The 22,783-nt window shown below is 44.0% G+C and overlaps 1 protein-coding gene across 5 annotated transcripts in view; it reads right to left on the reverse strand.

Annotated features, from left to right (window-relative positions):
• The window catches only part of LOC139759882 (cell adhesion molecule 2-like), a 56,299-nt gene that overhangs the window by 10,198 nt on the left and 23,318 nt on the right, over positions 1–22,783 (reverse strand). For all 5 annotated transcript variants that reach the window (XM_071682423.1, XM_071682419.1, XM_071682418.1 and 2 more), the window contains exon 3: positions 5,860–6,062. In XM_071682423.1, coding sequence (XP_071538524.1) covers positions 5,860–6,062 — 203 coding nt within the window. The remainder of the gene's footprint in view (positions 1–5,859; positions 6,063–22,783) is intronic.

The following is a 22,783-nucleotide window of genomic DNA, read 5'->3' on the forward strand; positions in this document are numbered from 1 at the left end:
TATGAAGCACTTCCCAGAGACCTCACGTCTTCCAGCACTTCCAGGAGACTTAAGAAGCACTTCTCAGAGACCTCGCGTCGTTCCAGCACTTCCAGGAGACTTAAGAAGCACTTCCCGCCTGGATGTGCACATGTCACGACGGTGCGGCAGGTGAAGCTTGGTATAACAGGTCGCCGGTACGAGCAACGCTGAGGGAGACAGGATGATGACCTACGACCATCACACCCCCGCGAAGAGCGCCGTATAATGAGGACCTCGTATGCCTGGTCGGGCTGGCCTGCCGCTGCGTGTGTGTGTGTGTGTGTGTGTGTGACCTCGCCGGGGACAGCACTGTCGGCCTGTGCGCTACCACCAACCCGCGCACACACCCGCTTTGGATTCGGCCACGAGTTTATAGCGTCGATCAAAAGCCAATAAAGGCGGTGGGCAAATACGGGTTATCGTGACCCCAGGCTGACCCGTGGTCAGGTGATTGCCCAACGCTGAAGGTCAACACTCACGATTGTGTTGGCTGAGCGGAACACCGAGACAAGATGGCACATCGTGCGTCGTAAACCAAATGCAGTTATCGTGGTCGACTTAGGTAACAGGAGACATTAGTATGGCGCCTGTAATGCCTCGTGCTGAGGAAGCTATATGACGGTAGTAACATCTAATGCCTCGTGCTGAGGAAGTTATGTACGGTAGTAACATCTAATGCCTCGTGCTGAGGAAGTTATGTACGGTTGTAACATCTGATGCCTCGTGCTGAGGAAGTTATGTGCTATAGTAACATTTAATGCCTCGTCCTGAGGAAGCTGCATTCTGTGGTCACACCTAATGCCTCATGCTGAGAAAGTTATACGCTATAGAGACACCTCCATGCCTCTCGCTAAGGATGGTATATACCATAGTAACACTTGATGCCTCTCGCTGAGGATGTTACGTACTCTAATAAGCTTTAATGCCTCGTATTAATGATGTTACACACCTCAGTTACTACCATAATGTGTCGGACCACCACCAGAACGTCAGCTTAAAAAGCAGAACGCAGACTCATAATTAAAAGTCGTCCAAAACAGATGGGTAATTATACTTCCCTTGTATTCGGGGGTCTGTGTATTTTTTCGGGCTGGTGTGTATTGCATGAAGTATATTACTCGTATACCTTGTGTGATGAGTAATAGGAATAATTACTCAGGCTTGTTAGAGAGAAGAATTTTTTAATACTTTTTGGTATGTACTTGTTTTCTTTTTTCAAGTTAAGTACTTACAAAACTGTAGTGTGGTAGCAGCAATATATATATATATATATATATATATATATATATATATATATATATATATATATATATATATATATATATATATATATCCCTGTGGGGATAAGGATGAAAAATTACTTCCCACTTTTGCTTTACTCATTCTTACTCAGTCGTCACTCTTTTTTTTTTCTTCCATCATTCCTCGTCCGTCACACCTCACCCGTCACATTTAACCCCACAGCTACGAGCCGTCACCACACCCGTTCCTCCCCCCCCACCCCCCTCAAGTAATGAATGTAAAACAAAGCAGAATTTAACTCTTTGGACATTTCACTTATCCTGTAAAAACATCTTTTTTATCAGACATGTGTTGAGGTGCTCAGCTTCCCTCCTCACCCCACCCCACTGGGATGTTTGCATAAGTGGAAGCCACAAAATTGTCCTGAATTTTCAAAGTGGATTTTATCAGTCCTTAAGATAATGGTGAGATGGTGTGTAGTCTTGAAGGATAAGAAATACGAGGTTTATATTGGTGAAACCCCATTCTGTTGTTCTGATAAAAATCATTATCATTACAGTTATTACCATATATTATCATTATCATCTAATTATAATTATCATTATCTAGACAAAGAAACATTTTGCAATGATAATCCCAAGTTTCCCCGAGATGCCAAGAATCTCTTAATTTTGTCATCTAAGGATAATTTTCCTTTATTGCCACACTTACTCAGTCTTAAATGTGAATGTAGCCATTAGCAAATGCCAGTACTATTAGGAATATTCTAATCAAAGACTCGTCAGAAAATTCTGCGGGATGTGTTTATAGAATACTTTGCAAAAGCTGTAATAATTTTCATATTGGACAGGCTAGTGAGGATGTGTGTTAAATTTGAGTAATATAGATACTGTATAGGAAAATGAATAGGTTTCTAATGCCTTGTTTTTTCACGTTAATATAAGGGCAAGTGTATCGATCTGGTCAATTCGAACCTGTAACTCTGTGATCAAGAGAGATTTCAGATCTCATCAAGCACACAAAAAACTGAAACGTGAATGTTAGTAAAGGTCTGTATAGCATATATATATATATATATATATATATATATATATATATATATATATATATATATATATATATATATATATATATCGGTAATACTCTAGTCATAACAACAATCATACATGTGCACTGAGCCTTTCCTCGCACTGATTGAATACTGTTAACTTATGTGAATGTTAGCATTACAATTCTGATATGTAAAACAGGCGCTGAATGTTTTTGACAATTGTGCCATTCATCCAAACTGTACGAAATATGATGAAAAGTCTTCTTTCTATGTTCACCTTGTAATACACACCGTATATAAGAATAAGTTAGGTCAGGATGCAGGGTGTTGAATCAGAAAGACATTGATAAATGACTATCTTTGTCTTCTCAGTTTCTTTTCCTACACCTCTTAACTTTGGGTATTTGTGATGGGCATTTATGGATTTGGAGAGATAATATGATAGGGTTGATAGAGATGCCTTGAGGAGGGTCTTAAGAAGATATGGTGTGGGAGGAAAGCTGCTAGAAGCAGTGAGACGTTTTTATCAAGATTGTGTTATTATCATCATTATCATTATTATTTTCATTATCATTATCATCATTGATAATAATCTGTCACGACTTAGGTTAGACGAGACGACGTGGGTGTGTGTGTGTGTGTGTGTGTGTGTGTGTGTGTGTGTGTGTTAACACCTCTTGTTTCAACCGTGCTCAGGTTAAATTTCACGATGATAATACATCTGTATCCGACAGATTATCATGATAATCTATATACAGCAGATTAACATGAGTCGTCAGATAATATTCACGCTATTTCTTAACAAAGTGTGGGAGACCTGGGTGGATGAAGGCTATACATCTTAGCCTTTCGCTGATCCTATGGGTGGAATTCCTAACGTGAAGAACTAGAAGCGACCGCCATCCTTGCCCCAAGTGTTGGATCATAATGACTCCCAGACGCTGAAAGTGTAACTGGTGTCATTATCATGATAATTATCCTGTTGTGACGTACCAACTGGGTAGGAAAAAAAAAAACAGGAAAACGAGTTGAGGATTAATTCATGGGTCAGCCACGATTCCAGCCGTTATTGTAGAACATCGTAAGGACCAATGTTGCCTGGACGAAGGCTTCATTACGACCCTTGACAGTCCAGCTTGTTAAGCAGACACTGTAGCTACAGTGTTGTTGTTATTTACATTCTAAATGATGCCAGACTTACAGTGAAGTGATGCTAGACTCTCAGGGAACAGTGCCAGACTTACAATGAAATGATGCTAGACTCTCAGTGAACAGTGCCAGACTTACAGTGAAATGATCCTAGACTCGCAGTGAACAGTGCCAGACTTATAGCGAATGATGTCAGACTTACAGTGAATGATGCCAGACTTACAGTGAATGATGCCAGACTTACAGTGAACAGTGCCAGACTTATAGTGAACACGATGCCATATTTACAGTGCAGGATGTTGGTCTGGTGGCTGTCCGCCCAACAGACAGTGAATTATCCCAGACTTGATTTTCATTCCTTAAACCTTATTCCCGCTTGCAGTTTACCAAACTCTTGGCCTCCGTTTATAAACACATTTTCAGAGGGTTTTTTTTCCATTGTAAAACCAAGACGAAGGAATGTTGGCCCACAGTGTCCAGGATGGGGGTAAGCGGGGGAGAGGGGGGGACGCAAGGATTAAGTCACCCTGGGTCTAAATGAAAATTCATATTATTTACATATTAATTAAATGACTGAACTTGTATGCACCGCAATCCGAAATGTTCGCAACTTTTTTTTTTAGCGGTACGATTATGTTGAATGTTTTTTTTCCCCCGATGTGGCAAAAATTTCATATAAAACATGAACATGTTCAGGATTCGTGTCACCTGACTTGAAATATATTATGAAAATATATATATATATATATATATATATATATATATATATATATATATATATATATATATATATATATATATATATATATATATAAATCAACTGCCCCGAGGATGGTTTTTTCGAGTCTGTATGTTGTGTTTACGAAGTAGACACCACCATACTTGTTTCCATGATGCATTTGGCTGTTCGTAGATGTCGAGGACAGAGCAACGTTAGGGCCGGCTCCGAGAACCTCCTGTGTGGACAGGAACTTGACCCAACGCCTCACCATTTGCCTAATTGTCTTCCCACCAGGTAGTGTGACCTAGGTCATTCTCGTCACCAGCTACTGTAACAGGTCACCCCTATAACAACAGGTCACCCCTATCACCAGGTATTGTTAGAGGTCATCCTTATCATCAAGTGGTGTGCCATATCACCCTTGTCAACAACCCGCCCCTTGTTAGCACGTAGATAAGGCTACATGGAACACACAGATAACAAGAGATATGATGGTCCTCAATATTTACTGGAGGACAGCAGTAGTGTCTTAAATTCCTAATCTGGTTACAGATAAAGACAGAATAGCCCAGCCTTAGGCATCTCCCACTCCACCTCTCCCTCCGGCACAACAACCAGTAGGAAAGGAGTTGAGGATGTAGGTAAAGGCTAAGTGCCTTAGATTTGCCCATCATGGAAGAAAGAAGAGTGAGTGGCGACTTGAACGTTTTTAAACAAGTGCGATGACTTAGGCAATGAACAGTTCTTCGAAGGGTGCAGGGATGAGTTAACCCACAGGTCATAACATGAAAGTAAACGAGAGACTTGATAAAAAAGATGTAAACAATTACATTATAGTATGAGAGTAGCACATAGACGGAATAACCTGTCATAAGATTGTGGATGTGGAGAGCATTCGAATTTAAAGAGTTGTAAAAAAAAGTACAGAAAGTTCTGTAAAAGATGGGGTCCCACCGCGTGTCGGGCTACCTCTTCCTGAACAATGTAAGTAGGTATTACACACACACACACACACACACACACACACACACACACCATCTATGTAAACAGCATATTGTTATGTTCAGTAATGGCTGGTGATGGGAATTATATGTAGACTGTGTGTGTGACTATAAATTCTGTCTTGTCATTTACTGCTCCAGGTCTTCATTCCATATTCCTTGTTCCAAAAGCCTTTTTTTTCGGCTACGTAAAGTACAAGACAATGTACTGTCATGGTAGACTTTTGAATTAGAGTGTAGAAGGCACGTCGAAGGGAGCAGGTCCTGTGAGGTGAGGTAGGGGCGTACCTTGTCACACAGTTAACGTGACGCAGGTCACGCCGCCCGCGACGGGTGGAGGTGATCCGGGGTCGTGGTGGTGGTGGTATGGTGATTGGGTGTGGGCAGAGAGAGAGAGAGAGAGAGAGAGAGAGAGAGAGAGAGAGCGGATCATTGGGGTGGCGGCTGGTCTGGCTATCTCGCCATACGAGATGCTTAAACCTCGCATAAATGCGTCCTCTCTCTCTCTCTCTCTCTCTCTCTCTCTCTCTCTCTCTCTCTCTCTCTCTCTCTCTCTCTCTCTCTCTCTCTCTCCAGGGGAGGGGTGGTGGGGTATGTGTGAGGTGTGTGTGTGTGTGTGTGTGAGTGTGTGTGTGTGTGTGTGTGTGTGTGTGTGTGTGTGGCGTTCAACTCACGTCGACGGTGATGCCGTGGTGGGCGAAGGCCTGCTGAGGAGGCCAGTCACCAGGGACGTAGCGGTAGAACTCCCTGCCAGCCTTGTACCACTTGACGGAGTACAGCCGCTCCCCCTCCAGGTCAAACTGGCAGGTCAGAACGGCGTCCTCACCTCGCGAAGCCCAGGACGGCACGCTGAACCTGACCCACTTCATGGCCACACCTGGCAAGAGAGGGAGAGAGGAGACAGGACGTCATGAGTGAATCATTCATGTTTATATTGGGAAAAACAAAATCTAATCAACACACCTTTGATCCTCCTCCTCCTCCTCCTCCTTCTCGTTTCCTTGAGTCTTCCAAAAGACGTTCTCTAAGATATAGTGGAAAAAAATCATTAAAATCACCTTTAGACTTCCTCGACGTAACGTGAGTGTAGTATTGTCATAAGGAAAGAGATAGAGATGTAAAAAAATGGTAAGATTCCTTTTGGGGGAAACAAATGACAATCGTTTCAGTAAGTTAGTCCTTGTTGTCTTAGTTTATCATGCCACCTTATCTTAACCATTTCAACGACTGATATCCGCTTATCTTAATCTCCTTTACCATACTGTCCGATTTTTGTCTAATTTCCCGATGCCACACTAAACCTCAAGTCCAGATATTACATCGGATCCCGATACCATAGCCTGGAGGAGGAAGATAGTGTCGCTACTGCCGTAGGGTTGAGACCCTGAACCGAATTTGGCCAAACGATCTTAAAACTCGGCCAAGTTGATCTTAATGCGATTTCAAGAATTCGGTTTTCAGAGCGGGTGAACTCGACGCTTAAAAGCTTAAGAGTAAAAAAAGAAAAAAAGAAAATGCGGGTGAGATAAGCTTGTGAAACAAGCGTATCAGCAGATCTGCTTCCAACTGAGTAGGAAATGTTGGAATGGCGAGAGAAAAAGGGCGTTTGATGGTCGGGCATATGCGTGTGTGTGTGTGTGTGTGTGTGTGTGTGTGTGTGAATTCTCAGGTCACGGGATGTTCCCAGGACTCCCGCCTGCAAGTGCTGGGATCACGGGGCTTTCCCAGGATTCCCTCTATACGTGTCTGGTCACGGGATGTTCTAAGACCTCTCCTGCGTTGGTCGGGTCACGGGATGTTCTAGGACCACCCTCCTGCAAGTGTTGGGTCACGGGACGTTCTTGAGCCTCTGACTGCAAAGTCGGGTCACAGGACGACCGTAAGACTCGCCCCTTCCGTTCTGCTGGTACTCCTGCTGGACCGTTCTATCCCTGTTCCAGGGGTCACTGTCCCGTTCATCCAGTACTCCTGCTGGACCGGTCCATCTCTGTTCCCGGGGGGCCAGCAAGCTCCCTCCCTATTGCATCGTTTAGGCCAGGGCCGTCATTTGTACCGTAAAACTCTACGGGGGGAAACTAACGCGAGCATCTAGGCCGCTACGGAGGTGGCTGGGTAGGTCGGATCCATTTTTTCTCCCACTTCCAGTCCACGACTGGTATTTCTGCCTGAATTTTGCTGATGTTGCCGCTCTGACTTAACGAACACTTCACACACGATGGTGCAATGATTGGACGAAGCTTCCCACCCTTATTTTTACGGACCGAGTCTATTTTTTTTTTTTTTTTTTGCTTTGAAAACAGCCTTTTTTTTTTATCATTTCTTTGGAGTTATATACGTTCTGGTGACATCATGATGTTTGTTGAGGATGTCATATCTGGAGACATCGCAGTAGATTCTGGTGGCAGCGCACGATCTCATGACATTATTTTCCTAGTGACATTATATATATATATATATATATATATATATATATATATATATATATATATATATATATATATATATATATATATATATATATATCCCTGGGGATAGGGGAGAAAGAATACTTCCCACGTATTCCCTGCGTGTCGTAGAAGGCGACTAAAAGGGAAGGGAGCGGGGGGCTGGAAATCCTCCCCTCTCGTTTTTTTTTAATTTTCCAAAAGAAGGAACAGAGAAGGGGGCCAGGTGAGGATATTCCCTCAAAGGCCCAGTCCTCTGTTCTTAACGCTACCTCGCTATCGCGGGAAATGGCGAATAGTATGAAAAAAAAAAAAAAAAAAAAAAAAATATATATATATATATATATATATATATTATATATATTGTTAATGAGGTCGTCTTGATTAGGGCATTCAGGCGTCTCAGTTAATATAACGAATAAAAGAGAAAGTGTACTCTCCATTGTCACGTTTTTTTGGGGGGTCATACTCAAGGGGGTGTCACACTTAGGCTGGCTCACAGCCCTCCGAGTGTGACGCATTGAGAAGGAGTCTATCACATTTATCACGGACGCTGAGGACCTGTATACCACATCACGGACATGACAGGACCACATATTGTTATGATCGACGTACAACCATCACGGACATGACAGGACCACATATCGTTATGACCTACGTACAACCATCACGGACACTGCTTACCTTTATACCATCATCCTGGACACTATAGACGCATATGCTACCATCACGGACACTGGAAACCTCAGTCTTCAAACCAGTTCAAGATCCGGTTAACCCCTCCCACAGAATAGACAATGGAGCTTTTCCACCTCCTCTTAACCACCTTGACCTACAATACATCTCCCCTTAACAGACAAATCTATCATCTAGATAATGCACGATCTCGTTTTTTTTTTTTTTAAAGTCCCCTCTGTGAGGCTAGAGCCTTTTAAATGCGTGAAAAATAACGCCGATAGGCCAAGATCGCTGCCTTATTCGAAGGTCTTCGAATTCTCCAGCTTCAGAAAACCTTTTGATGACCTACGTCGTTTCGCCCTGATCATGTCATAGAGACTGGTAGCCTGGCACAGCACAGCACAGCAGTACAGGCTCGTGTCCATTAGCTATGCATGTGACGGCATCTCTTAAACTGGCCGCTCAAGCAACAGGACGTGATGTGAACGGCCGAGAGAGAGAGAGAGAGAGAGAGAGAGAGAGAGAGAGAGAGAGAGAAATACGTGGGTGTGTTTCTTGTTCAGTCTATTCCCTGTGCAGGTAAACTCACACGGCGTACACTGGAATGCTCCTCTGGTACGCTCCCTCCTGCACACACTGCATCATTCCACATCTCCGTTAGTACAGACTGTGTGTGTGTGTGTGTGTGTGTGTGTTGTCATCTGAGAGACATTTTAAGTCACCCTACGTGGAGAGAGAGAGAGAGAGAGAGAGAGAGAGAGAGAGAGAGAGAGAGCAGAGCGTCGAGATACCAAGATGCTTCCTGGACTGAGGGACAAATCATATGACAGCTGAGTAAAAGACGTGAGTCTATGAAGCTTAGTAAAGCGAAGGTCAGGATGTGATCTAATGCTGGTACTCGACATAATCAAAAGCATCGGTTATATCGACCTAACAAGCTACTGAAGAGGCTAGAACGCCCGCTATCACTTGTACCAACAAGATACTACTCCGTAAGCAAACGTTTTAACCTCGAAAGAGGCGACGTACTTTGTCTACAAGAGGATTGTTGACATATGGAATGATTTAAAAGAGAAGTTGAAACCACTACCGTGGATACGTGTAAGAACAGTCTTGGTATTTTTATTTGATATGGATCCAAAACTGATGTTATGTGCGCCTCTTTACTTATATAAAGATAACAGGTTTTTCCCCCACGAAAGATATTTAGTGTCTTTACTATCACATTAATTTATGGAGTTCTGATCTCTTCCAGTGACATAAACATCCTCGTATGGCACCCAGTGGTATGTACGGTGGTGTTCGAATTCATTTGTATTCCTCCTCCATCACCCAGTAGTATTAACAGTGCAGACCGAGTGTAAACAAGTTTGCACCGCTGTCAGTAAGGTCAGGGGTAGCAGTGCAAACAAGGTCAGAGGTAACAGCGAGTAGCAGCGTAAACAAGGAAGTAATATTGAATGGAATCCCTCTCAAGTCAGCCCTGACGACACACACATCGATCAACGGCACGTGAAGCATTGAGGAATAAAGATAGAAATGCTTTCAATGTGAGTTATAAAAGTAGAGAGAGAGAGAGAGAGAGAGAGAGAGAGAGAGAGAGAGAGAGACTGGTCTTGAAGCAGACTCGGCTCTACAGCACTGTTGGCCCATGTTTAATTTCCTCTTAATTGCATTTCGTTCTCTTTTCTGGACACCATCAGCGTCGAGCTCAACCCCCCTTTCCCCCCCAGTGCCGCTCTCTGCTTAACCAGAAGGTGTCTTTGTTGCTCTTCCTCATATTGTCCTGTACTCATTTCGTGGGAACGTTTTAAGCAATACCCACTCCTCATGTTTTATGAGTACCCATTTTCTTGATATCATAAACCCGTTTTCTTAAGTGGGGACGCAATGGGTAACCCTCAAATTCCACAGACCAGACCAGACCAGACACACACCCCTCCCCTCAAGTTACACAGGAACCAGACATCTTCATCCCACACGATGGAACCGAAATGTGTTGATTACCGTAAGTTTCCTCACGTGTATATAATTATCTTTATGTAATCACCTTTCTGTACTACGCGGGGAGGAAGTTCTACACTAGCTGGGCTCCCGGATCTTGAAGTTTTCCCATTATGTTATAAAACTTTTTAAATTTCCCGTATGTTGTACACATTCACAGCGTCGTCAATCTGTTCCATTCGCCCAAGACTTTATAAAAAAAAAAGTGCTTCTTTTCGTTCTTTTAAAAGCAAAAGTAACAGAGGGGTAGAGGGATCTTGAGCCAGATTGCATTAAAGGTAGGAGGCTCAAGAGGCCATAAGGTAGGAGACTCAAGAGGCTATAAGGTAGGAGACTCGGGATCCAAGAGGCTATTAACATTCTTAATTTCTTTTCGGTACTATAGTCGACTTCGATCCTTGAAGCGAATGCGATGGAGAACAGGAAAGTGCAGAAGGGAAGCAGTCTTGGACAGTCTGGGTTGCAGAGAGGAGAGAAAGATCAGCGGAGGAGGTATGAACAGACGGTGTTCAACAGAAGGAAGATACGGAAACCGTGAGTGTTTTAGGGACTAGATAGAAGACGTGTCGGGTCTACGAAGCTGTAGCTATGGAAGACATGAGATCCGCCAAGCCCAGTTCGATCAGCGGCGCCGCTCTGAATCGACGCCGTTGAAGCATTGGTTGGCTGTACTGCCATAGATGTTGAAGGAATACAAAGTAAGATGAAAAAAAAAAAAAGCATAGAAGAAAATATTGAAGTATGTTTGTTATGTCTTGTCAAGTGTCGTGTATGATAGACAGAGGAGTGTGGGACTGAGGCTAGATTTCCACCAACCTACAGATAGATAAGTCGTGTTTCTGTGGCTTCTTTTTCGAGGCTACGCTATGACCATCAGCAAGACAGTGATAGACTTCTGTACAACCAGGAGTTCCCCAACGAGACTGTATTCCCTTTCGTAAGTTGAGGATACAAATTCGCCCAGGATCTGATCAAAAGTAGATGGGACCCGACCACACCTCTGTTTCATGTAGAACTGATATAAGATTATCTTGTAAGTGGCATACAACATTATCATTAACCCCATGAGGATACATTTTTTTTTTTAATGTTTAAGGCTCCAATCACGAACAGAAATCCACATCAAGGCCGGGGCCTTCACTGAAATTCAAAGAGAATTATGAAACGGGTAATGAAAAGAAGAATGATTTTTTTCCCTAAAATCGCCATGAAATTTATCTAAAAGGCCCGGACGGACGGACGTTACCCTTTCACACAAGGGAGAGAGAGAGATATATGTATTCAGCAGGGATCTGGCGGGAAGCCCGGGGGGGATATTGTTATTCTCTGGGATAATTAGCCAATTTTGTAAACATGAGAAACGGCGAGGAAGCGACAGGGACACATCAAAGCCAACATAACATTATCCCGCTCCTGTAAGGGTCACTTTTTGATGTACGGGTTACTTATACTTCAATATTTGATCGACGGGTTACCTATGATACAATATTTGACCTACTGGTTACTTATACTATAATATTTGACCTACGGTTTACTCACAATACAATATTTGATCTACGGGTTACTTGCAATTCAATATTTGATATACAGGTTACCTGTGCTACAATATTTGACGTACGGGTTACTTATACTACAATATTTGACCGGGTTACTTACAATACAATATTTGATCTACGGGTTACTTATACTACGATGTCAGATCTATAAGTGACACACTAAAAGGTTTATTTATATTAACCTTGACTGGCTGGTTGACAGACGATAAGACGAATATAGATGATTAAAAACAGTGGTCAACTTTTCTTTAAGATAAACCAACTTCAGTAAACCTTGATGACAGAATGATGGACACTGTATACAACACCGCGATGAATGACACTTGGCTATCGCGAATAACTAGTGTAAAATAAACGGTGAATAATCATTGGAATAATTGGATAACTTATAAATGTGAAAAATTCCGGTGTAAACACCACTAAAGACAGAACAGAATTGGGTGAAATTAGATTTCCCTAAATGCTGGGCAACTGTGTGGAAGGTATTTTGCATAATATGTAAACATTCTATTTTTGATATTATGGTATGGGGTCGTGTGTGTGTGTGCGCACATATTCATCTATACCAGACTCTGACGCGTTCACTTATATATATATATATATATATATATATATATATATATATATATATATATATATATATATATATATGTGTGTGTGTGTGTGATTATAGGTGGAATAAATCTACGGATAATGTATTATCATAAATCGGCGAGTAATGTAGTTAATATGGATACAACGCTAAAAATATTCGCAGATTTTAATCTATATTCCGGCCACTTTTTCTCTCTCTCTTCCCCAGAGAGAGTTAGAGAGAGAGAGAGAGAGAGAGAGAGAGAGAGAGAGAGAGAGAGAGAGAGAGAGAGAGAGAGAGAGAGAGGACACATTAACAGAATACGATTGTGAGTTTATAAGGTAGAATGTGATCACAGAGGGGTTTTTTTTCAATACAGGAGGTGGAAAAGTTTGAGCAGGTTAGAATATGATCATTGTGTGAAAGACGTGAGGCTCAAAACTGGAGGAGATTAGGGGGCGAGAATGTTGTACAGATTAGGGAAGGAAAGAGACAATGTAATGGAGAAGGGAAGGGGAGATGAAATTGGTTAGGGGAAGAGAGGGGTGAGGTGAATTGGGTAAGAGAATGTAACAGAATAGGGGTGGTGAATAACAACAGTGGAAGTAAAATGTAGAATAACGAGAGAGAGAAAGAGAACAAATGAATGACGAGAGATAGCGATACAGATAAGGAGGAACCATGTATAATACTTAGAATAAAACTACAATATTATTGTTATCTTCTAAAAATTCCACAATATAGGAAGAATGAAAAGAAAACGTAATGTGTGAACTACTAAAATAAAATTGAATGCATAAGGAAATATGTGTGTAGTAGAGAGATAAGGAGAAGACATAAGAAGGATGGGATAGTGAGCAATAAGGAGGACCAGATAAGACACGACAAACGAGATTACAAACAAATGGAGACACAGATAAGACAGATAACACAAGACATGGTGGCTGGGGAGGAGTTTTCTTCCAAGTCAACTACACTGAGATACCTCAAGTTGGGAGAGAATGGTAAGAAGGGTCTCTCTCCACCTTCTACTCCCTCTAAGGCCTCCCTTCCACCCTACAATCCCTTCAAGGCCCTTTCTCCTACCCTACAATCCCAACAAGGCCCTCTCCCCAACCCTACAATCCCTACAAGACCCTCTCCCCAACCCTGCAATTCCTCCAAGGTCTGCTCCCCAACCCATATTCATTGTCTTCTGTTTTCTTTACATTTCCTTTCTATTCTCATGACGAAATGGTTTCATTCCTTAAGTCATCCAAGTAAGTTATAGATTTACGCCCACTCTTAGAATCTTTTGTCTTTGTTTTCGGTAAGACTTGATTCGGTTTTTTGGTCTGGGTTACTCCACAATCTCCTTAACTGTACGAGCATCAAGTATGATTATCCAGTCACTACCATTCTTACAGTGCCTTATGCTCTCAAAGTCTGCCCTCTCTATATAACCCGGGTCAAAACTCTGTTATCGCTGACATGAAATCTTGCTCTGGATGTCATCTCGAATTTAGTTACCTTGAGGTCACTGGTTACCAGGGTCTCGCCTACCCTCACAGGTCGGGGTTGGTCAAGTATGCCGCCAGTGGTGAGGACTAGGTCAAGAATAGTGTCACCTTTAAGCAGACGTTCGAAGAAGCAAGTTAGGGGTCATCTTATATGACCTGCCTTACTTCGCCACCTTCAGTGGGGCTGTATCGGCCTTGCCTTACCTCACTACCTGCTTGGGGACCTGCATCTGCCCCAAATCGACCAGTCTGACAGGACACACACACACACACACACACCTGCTGGGCATGTCGCCTGCCTCTGGGCAGTGCAGGCGGGTTTCCTCCTGGGGCTCAGTCCATCACGGCAACAGCCTCACAATTAAAGAGACCCTCAGCATGCAGCTGTGACAAACCCCAGCGGCAATAGACGGCCTTCCTGACACGGACGACGGGCAATACAGGCAGCCCGCAGCCTCCCTACACTAATATACACGCCCCACACTGTCACCCACAACCTGCAATAAATTCTGGGGTGCGGGGAAGGGCGGGAGTGTGGCAGGGGGAGAATGGCGGGGGTGTTAGGGAGAGACACTCGTGGGCACTAGTGGAGAGAGATAGGAGCGGGGGAAGGGGGTATTTGATGTGGAGTGGAGGGGGTCTAGGGGAGAGTGGAGGGGGTCCAGGTGTGGAGTGGAGGACGTCTAGGTGAGAGTGTAGGGTTCCAGGTGAGAGTGGAGGGGCTCTAGGTGAGAGTGGAGGGATCTAGGCTCTAGGGGAGAGTGGAGAAGTCTAGAGAAAAGTAAGAGGTCTAAGGGAGAGAAGAGGAGGCTGCCGATTGAGTAAAGGGATCTGTGGATGAGTATAAGCTTGAAGTCTTCCATCCCACTGAATATATAAGCTTGAAATCTTCCATCCCACTGAATATATAAGCTTGAAGTCTTCCATCCCACTGAATATATAAGCTTGAAGTCTTCCATCCCACTGAATATATAAGCTTGAAGTCTTCCATACCACTGATTGCTTAAGCTTGAAGCCATTATCTATGACAAGACTTGATTTTATAAACTCCAAAGCTTCCATAAGATTAACTGTTTATGCTTGAAGCCATCAATAGGTTACCTATTTAAGGCTTGAAAAGTCACCCATAAGACTGACTGTTTAAGCGTGAAGAGTGTCCATAAGACTGAATGTTTAAGCTCGAAGCCATCCATAAGTCTCCATTGAGCTCGTGTGTGTATGGAAAAAAAATAGAATAAGAAGGAAGTGAGTCTGATGATGAAGCGTCTGCATTGCCATCACGGGGGGAGGAGACGTGCTAGTAAAGAGGGTACAAAGCCCCTTATAAAGCTAACCATTTACACGTAACGCGAGGCCAAGGTGGGAGAGAGAGAGAGAGAGAGAGCAGCGCTTTCAGCTTTATGACGTCATCAACGCCAAAAAGGAGGCGCCTCACAACACACACACGGTAGACAAGACGGGATCCTGTTTTCTTCATTCATTTTCATTTTCTTTCTTTATTCTTTCTCATTTTCTGCTTTCTTCTTAGCCATTTTACCTTCCTGCCTTTTAGAAAAGAGTCGGGTGGAGGTTATCAGGAAGGGCAGGAGAAGGTGAAGAGTTCCAAAGTTTAGCTGCGTAAGGAAAGAAACAGACTTGACAGTTACCTAGCCTTGATATATGGCATTCATTCTGTCTCCTAGACTTACTCCAATATGGCAACACCATATAGTATAGCTGCATTATCCAATATAGCTATATCAATATAGCTCCATAGTGTTTAGGTTTATCTCGAATTACGTCTGGACGCTGAGGATTCGAACCCAGCCCTACCGCCTGGAAGGTAGATATGCTAAGTAGAATCAGAGTTCCAACCTTCTGTCCCCAAAATCCTTATCATCTATTCCATTTGTTCAGTACATGTGAAAGATATTTGTGTTTACATGTTCACGTTATGTACACATCATGTTCAGATCTTCAAATGTTCACAAAATACACACAAATACGAACGTTTTCAATCCCTTTTAACTGGTCAATTCAACCCTCGGGTATGATGATAGCCTGGCATACGACCTAAACCCTTAAAACTCATGTCACAAAGGTCACGTAGTCGTACTCAATGGTCGTTCGGTCGTCCTTAAGGAGTTACGTGGTTACTGAGACGGGATTCAATCAACAGGTACCACTTCTTTCATGTGATAGGAAAATGTGAAATGCATTTTGTGTGGATGTAGTCCTACGATTGATGGTGAAGGAAGGAAGGAAGGTAAAGGAATGAATTCCTCTCCCACTTCTTTCCTCTCTCATTCCCAGCCTTCCCCAGCCTTCCCCATTCCCATTTTGTCTTTGAATCATGTCTTTGATCAACACCTGATAATCATTCATTTCCATCCTTACCTTCACTATTCATTCCTTCGTTATCTCAAACTTCCAAGCAAGCGCCGATCATTTTTCACATCAATCCCAACCTTGATATCTCTTTGAATCTAACTTAGAACTACTTTGCCTATGTGATCGGTCATAGATCATCAACTTTGCGGTGGATTTCGAATTTTCGTCTTTGTCTCCAAACTTTATAACTCGTTCTTGGTTCCCTAGGTTTAGGCACCGCCAGACAGATGGCGTTGTCGTCATGAATGTAATGAGATGGATCATAAGGCCAGTGCCCTGCTGTTGTTATGGTCGAGATGCCGGGGTTATAACGTCGGGAGGTCACCCATTCCGAATATGACAGGTACCACAGCTTTGGTACAAAACCTTTTACTCCAGGCTTTTCGTGTAGCACTGTCTTGATGCTGGTGCTCTGTCCACTTCCAGGGCCTAAGGATGGCACTTTCTTGGTACTGTTCCTTCCCACAAATAGAGAATAACATGTTTTCTTACCTGATTAGCCTTCATATGATCCCTGGTGTGTGTGTGTGTGTGTGTGTGTGTGTGTGTGTGTGTGTGCGTGATTACCGTGTGTTTCTTCTTATGTTCACAGTGTAGGGAGTCACGTCTTATAAGTCCCTTTTCGTCCATATTTTCTTCCTTTTTTTATCAGCTTTTCTCTCTTGATTACTTTCTCCTCATGTTGATCTGGAATTTCCTATCGCCGGTTTAGGTGACGTTACGCCGTTGACCTGTGACAGGAGATGGGGGGAGGAGGAGACAAGGGGAAAGGGGTGGTCTGGGGAGAGGAGGTAAGGTGGAGTTCCGGGGGTGGTGGGAGAGAGAGATTTGCAGGGTGAAAAGAGGGGGAGGGAGTGGGTGGTCTGCCGGTGGGTTGGAGTGAGGGACGACCAGCTGACTGTGATGACCCCCCCACTATCCACCATGTATCACTCCCCCATTCCCCCTCCCCCTTCCCCCTCCTTCCATCACGTTTTCCAATATACAAGAAAAAGAGTAATTCTGGGGAAGAGAGGCATTCCTTTCGCCAGGGAACGGGCGAGGAACTGCAGGAGGGAGTGAGAGAGGGAGGGAGGAGAGGATGGGAGTGAGACGGATGAGAGGGACGGATGAGAAGGATGAAGAGAGATGGGAAACTATGTGAGGCCAGATGACAAAAATAAGTGAAGGCCAATGACCATGTTATCTGCTGTTAGCCAGTATAGTACCCTAATTTCCTGATATATTTAGATAAGAGACATTATAGTAAAGCAGAAGGCACCTCCTCCCTACCCACCGCTCCTTCCTATATAGTATATAGCTAAAGTGTAGTGCATGTGGTGTATACTAGCGTGGAAACTCTGTTGTTTTAGACTGTGAATGGGAAAACACAGGTGAAGTCTACTCACGGCTGCTGTAAAACAAGCCAGGCAGGAGAAATACTGTTCGTTGATTCATCTCTTTTGATATCCTAAGGAACGTATACCATATTCATACCCACAAGTCTTGCTACAATTACTTCACATCCGTCGACTGAAAATCACACAGATCGTACATCATAACTGATGATTATCCTTATAACTACTTATTTCTAACCTTTCTATTCTCCTCTGATCTACCTGAAGCCCTCATTTGCAAGTCCTTACCTATACAGGAAGTACACAACCCTCCCTAGCGTCCCTTAACTATTATAACCTGGACCTAATGTGCCAAGTTCTTCAGCTGGGCCAGTGGGTGATGTGACCACCTCTTCCTATTTTGGTTCCCTACTGAAAAAATAAGTGCCTAAGTTTCTTACTCACAAGCCCCTGAGGAGGAGGGAGTTAATGCTACGCCTGTCATTCATTCGGTCATTACAGTTTCTGCCACCGTGAGTTTTCTCTAAATCTTTCGTTTATACCACTACTACCAGCCACTTGAAAATAATCACTCTTATCTAATTATTTATCTTGCACGACCATCTTAGTTTACAGATTTCCTGACTTACTTGTGTTTCTTTCTTCTTATCTTCATGTTGTGACGTTTCTTAACTACTTCCTGCCCCTGATTACCCTCAGCCTGTTGATGACACTTTTGGTAGCTTCCCTATCATCAGTGATTTTGGACAACCCACTATATAGGGTGTGAAGAGAAGCAGAAAAAAAAAAGCATAGTTACTTAACTTTCCTGATTAAGAATTCCTTCGTGAACTGGTGAGGACAAGCAAAGTGTTCTGAGTTGGGGGAGGGATCTTGGTTATTTTTGTTGACTTCACTTGATCAGGAGAGCTGAGCTGGGAGCGTCCGGCCTTGACCAGGGTCGAGATGAGGGGGAGAGAGAGGAACAGATGAACGGGAGGGGAGGAGAAAGATTGAGAGGGATGGATGAAAAGGGAGAAGATGAACTAATGAGAGGGAGGAAGGTGAGGAGGAGAATGGATGAGAGAGGCAAGGGGAAGGACAGATGAGAGAGAGATGAGAGGAATGGATGAGAGGGAAGAGGAGAGTGGATGAGAGAGTAGAGATTAGGATGAGAGGGAGGAGAAGAACGGATATGAGTGGAGGGAAGAGGGTAAGTGGGTGAGGAAGGCAGATTTAGGGGACATGAGAATAGGGTAATATCATGGCGGGTTGGATGGGGCAGATGAGGGAGAATAATGGTGGACATGATGGATGAGGGGATGTGGGTAGCCCAAGAAGAGGTAATGGGAGACATCATCATCCCATTTTCCCCACAGTGTGAGGTCTTGGACCCACTCCACCGTCTGTCTGTCTGTCTAGAAGACGGCTGTCTTCTGTAGGAGGAAGAGGAGGAGGTGTTGAGACGAGGATCGAGGGTGAAGGAGGAAATGATAGAGATGTTGAGACACGATGAGGGTGGAATTATAGTGTGAGGCATGAGTGGCTATGCTCACACGCTGGACGTGTTAACTACACGCGAGTCTTCATGGTATGAGCAGTAACTATAGACCAAGGCCCTGTAGTAGGGTATCATTTCCTCCTCCTCCTGCTTGGCGGACAAGAGCGAGATGCGCTCCGCTGCATGAAAGCAAAACGAACTAACTTTGTATCGACACCAACTCTAAGTGACCTTGTAACATTCTACGAGTGCTTTCGCATGTCGAAATGTTACTACGTCAGTCGTAATCTACAGTAGCATTGAAAAGTGCATCCATACGTTCAGTCCGTATTTCTATGATGGTGGTGTCGGTAAAGCCTAAACAAAGGCGAAGCGGAATTGCGTGTTATACATGTTTAGGTCATTATCTGTCCTCCGGGTCAGCCAGGCCACAGAGAGAATGTTGTTGCGACGCGGGGCCGACCGTTTTATTCATTTACATCAGTTTATGTGTAGTTCCCCTTGTTGAGGCAGAGAGCTTCCATCGGCCGGTCACTGATGCCTTCATTCACCATCCCCCAAGCAGGCATTTCAGCACAACTTCGCGGGGGGAATAGTGAATGCACTGTGTTGAAGACCTTGAAGGCCCGGGAGCGGCTGGAGAGTTGCTACATTCCCCGAGTCTCAGGACCCAAGCCAGGGTTTGATTACGTTGAGGGTCGGGGGCGCTTGAGGACGGAGGCGAGGATGACGAGCCATGCGCTGGTAGAATGGTACGCCAGAGCGAGACCCGCTTCTTCCTCTTCATAGCACGTCTTTCTCAGCTCCAGCTTTGAGTTCCATGATGTTCGTATCATTTTATAATCCCCTCTTTATCCCCATACCTTAGTTCTATACCACCCTCCTGTCCAGCTCGGGTCTATATACCACCTGCCTTCTTAGTTCCAATATGACCTGCTACCGTCTCAGTTCTATAGCAGTAAAGGCTGAGTGATCTGACCTTCCTCATGCCGGGCGGACGTCCCCGTCAGAAGTGCTTGGCTGCTGCTATGTGCCCTACGAATGTCTCCCTCCCTCCGCTCACACAGACGACCCCACCACCACTCACTCACACACCCTGACAGGGGAGGACAGTCTGCCACTTCTATAAGCCTTCCGCTGTGCTGGTCGACGGTACGGTCGTGAATGATGAAAGTAAGTGGGTTCTGACCCTCTCCTGACGCCCTGAGAAGACTTCTCCACCTGTGTGTGTGTGTGTGTGTGTGTGTATGTGTGTGTGTGTGTGTGTGTGGTGTATCGTTCGCCGATGAATTAAATATACTGTAATGGCCCCACAGTTAGCGCTTGATATTACATTCATAGTGATGGATTTGTAGATTAGCATTATCTTCTTACAGGATTGACTGATAAATTTCGATACGCATTACAAACGTCAGTCAGTAATGGGTGCAGTGACGGGGGCACGTGAGTCAGTAATGGTTACAGTAACGGGGACACATGAGTCAGTAATGGTTACAGTAACGGGGACACATGAGTCAGTAATGGTTACAGTAACGGGGACACATGAGTCAGTAATGGTTACAGTAACGGGGACACATGAGTCAGTAATGGTTACAGTAACGGGGACACATGAGTCAGTAATGGTTACAGTAACGGGAACACATGAGTCAGTAATGGTTACAGTGACGGGGAAACATGAGTCAGTAATGGGTACAGTGACGGGAAAACATGAGTCGGTAATGGGTACAGTGACGGGAAAACATGAGTCGGTAATGGATACATGAGAGTCGTCCTTTGTGTTGGATCTGAGAGTCGTATCGTCATCTCAGAGTCGTTCTCTTAGTCATCTCAGAGTCGTCCTCTTAGTCATCTCAGAGTCGTTCTCTTAGTCATCTCAGAGTCGTCCTCTTAGTCATCTCGGAGTCGTCCTCTTAGTCATCTCAGAGTCGTCCTCTTAGTCATCTCAGAGTCGTCCTCTTAGTCATCTCGGAGTCGTCCTCTTAGTCATCTCAGAGTCGTCCTCTTAGTCATCTCAGAGTCGTCCTCTTAGTCATCTCGGAGTCGTCATCTTAGTCACCTCAGAGTCGTCCCCATAGCCATCTCAGAGTCATCTCAGCCAGTGTTGCCATTCACGTTACCTTCCTTCCGGGTAAATTTTTTTTTTCTTCTTTTTTCCATCAGGGAGACGCAGTGTTACCACGTCGTAGGCCAAATATCTCACTCGAAGGTCTGAAATTTACAGCGGCTTATTTACAACTGTAGACATTTTTTTTTTTGAGAGGGGGACTTTTTTTCAGCGAGCATTAATCTGATTTTCTGCATCAGCGCCATAGCTAAAAGGAGAGCGTATGAAAACAGCGACCCGGTTCTGCATCGCTTCGGATGAGGTGAAGCCGAGCCAGCCACTGTATAAATACTTCAGACTAATGTATGAACAGATCGATGTAATGCCACCAAGACCTTCACTGCAGAGCTTGTAAGAAGTTCCCTCTCCATCCAACCCCTTCCTCTATGTCCATCTTCTTATCGTTCTTTACCTTATCTACTCCCCTCCTCTATCTCCCCTATTTTTCTTTCTCTTTCTCTTCTTTCCTGACTTCTCCTTCTCTCCATATTTAGTCCCGCTTTTCTGATCTCTTCCACTGTTGTTTACCCTCATTTCAAAGGCATATTCTCAAGAGAACAGGGACCCTATCTACATAAGGTGAGGGGCCTGTATTACAAACGTACCGCTTGCAACTGATTTTGTACCTTCGGGTATTAATGAGCATTTCTTAAACGTTACCTTCACAGTTAAATACCTTCATTAATTCCTTACAAAAGCTAAAAGTATTATAGATAGTATATCTTCAGAGTAAACGTAGACTATACGTTATAGTCTTCGGTACAATATTAAACCGTACTCCATAGTCCCATCTGCCACTGGATCCTCATCTTAATCGATTCTCAGTAACATCCTTACATCTATTCCTACCGTATGTATGACTTCCAGTACCTCTATACATACACCATCACTTCTCTTCCACTGTCAACAGCAATAAACCTAGTGGTCTATTCCTGTCTGCTTTCCATCACTTATATTCCATTTATCTATAATGCCTCTTATCTCTCCTCCCTCCCTCACCCTACATCCCAGGGTCTCTCTGTTTGACTTCCCTCCCATCTATCCTGACCCTTCTTTCCCCTTCCATCACACCCATCTCTTACATTACCCTTCTATATTATTCCATCTCCCTCTTTCTCTCGCCATTCCTTCCCCGTCTGCCCCACACACACACATCTCCTGATCTATCTCCTCAGCTCTCTCGTCTGTCTCTTTACTTATTATCCTCCACCTACTCCTTTTCGCCCACCTACTCCCTACTCCCACCTACACCCACCTACTCCTCCCACCTCGACTAAGCTGGTGGCGCTATGGCCGGAGGAAACGCGCCCACACCCGGCTCAGCCAGTGAAACATTTTATAGACTAACTTTGAATTTACTTTGACAGGTTGACAACTGTTATGTAATACGACCACACTAATCCCCAGGACAGTGGCTGGGGGGGTTAAGGCGGTCATTAATATGAGAGAGAGAGAGAGAGAGAGAGAGAGAGAGAGAGAGAGAGAGAGAGAGAGAGAGAGAGAGAGAGAGAGGACATCCTGGACGACGGAAATTATATATGGTCGATTTCTG

The sequence above is a fragment of the Panulirus ornatus genome, chromosome 34 (assembly GCF_036320965.1).
Source record: "Panulirus ornatus isolate Po-2019 chromosome 34, ASM3632096v1, whole genome shotgun sequence".
Taxonomy (NCBI): domain Eukaryota; kingdom Metazoa; phylum Arthropoda; class Malacostraca; order Decapoda; family Palinuridae; genus Panulirus; species Panulirus ornatus.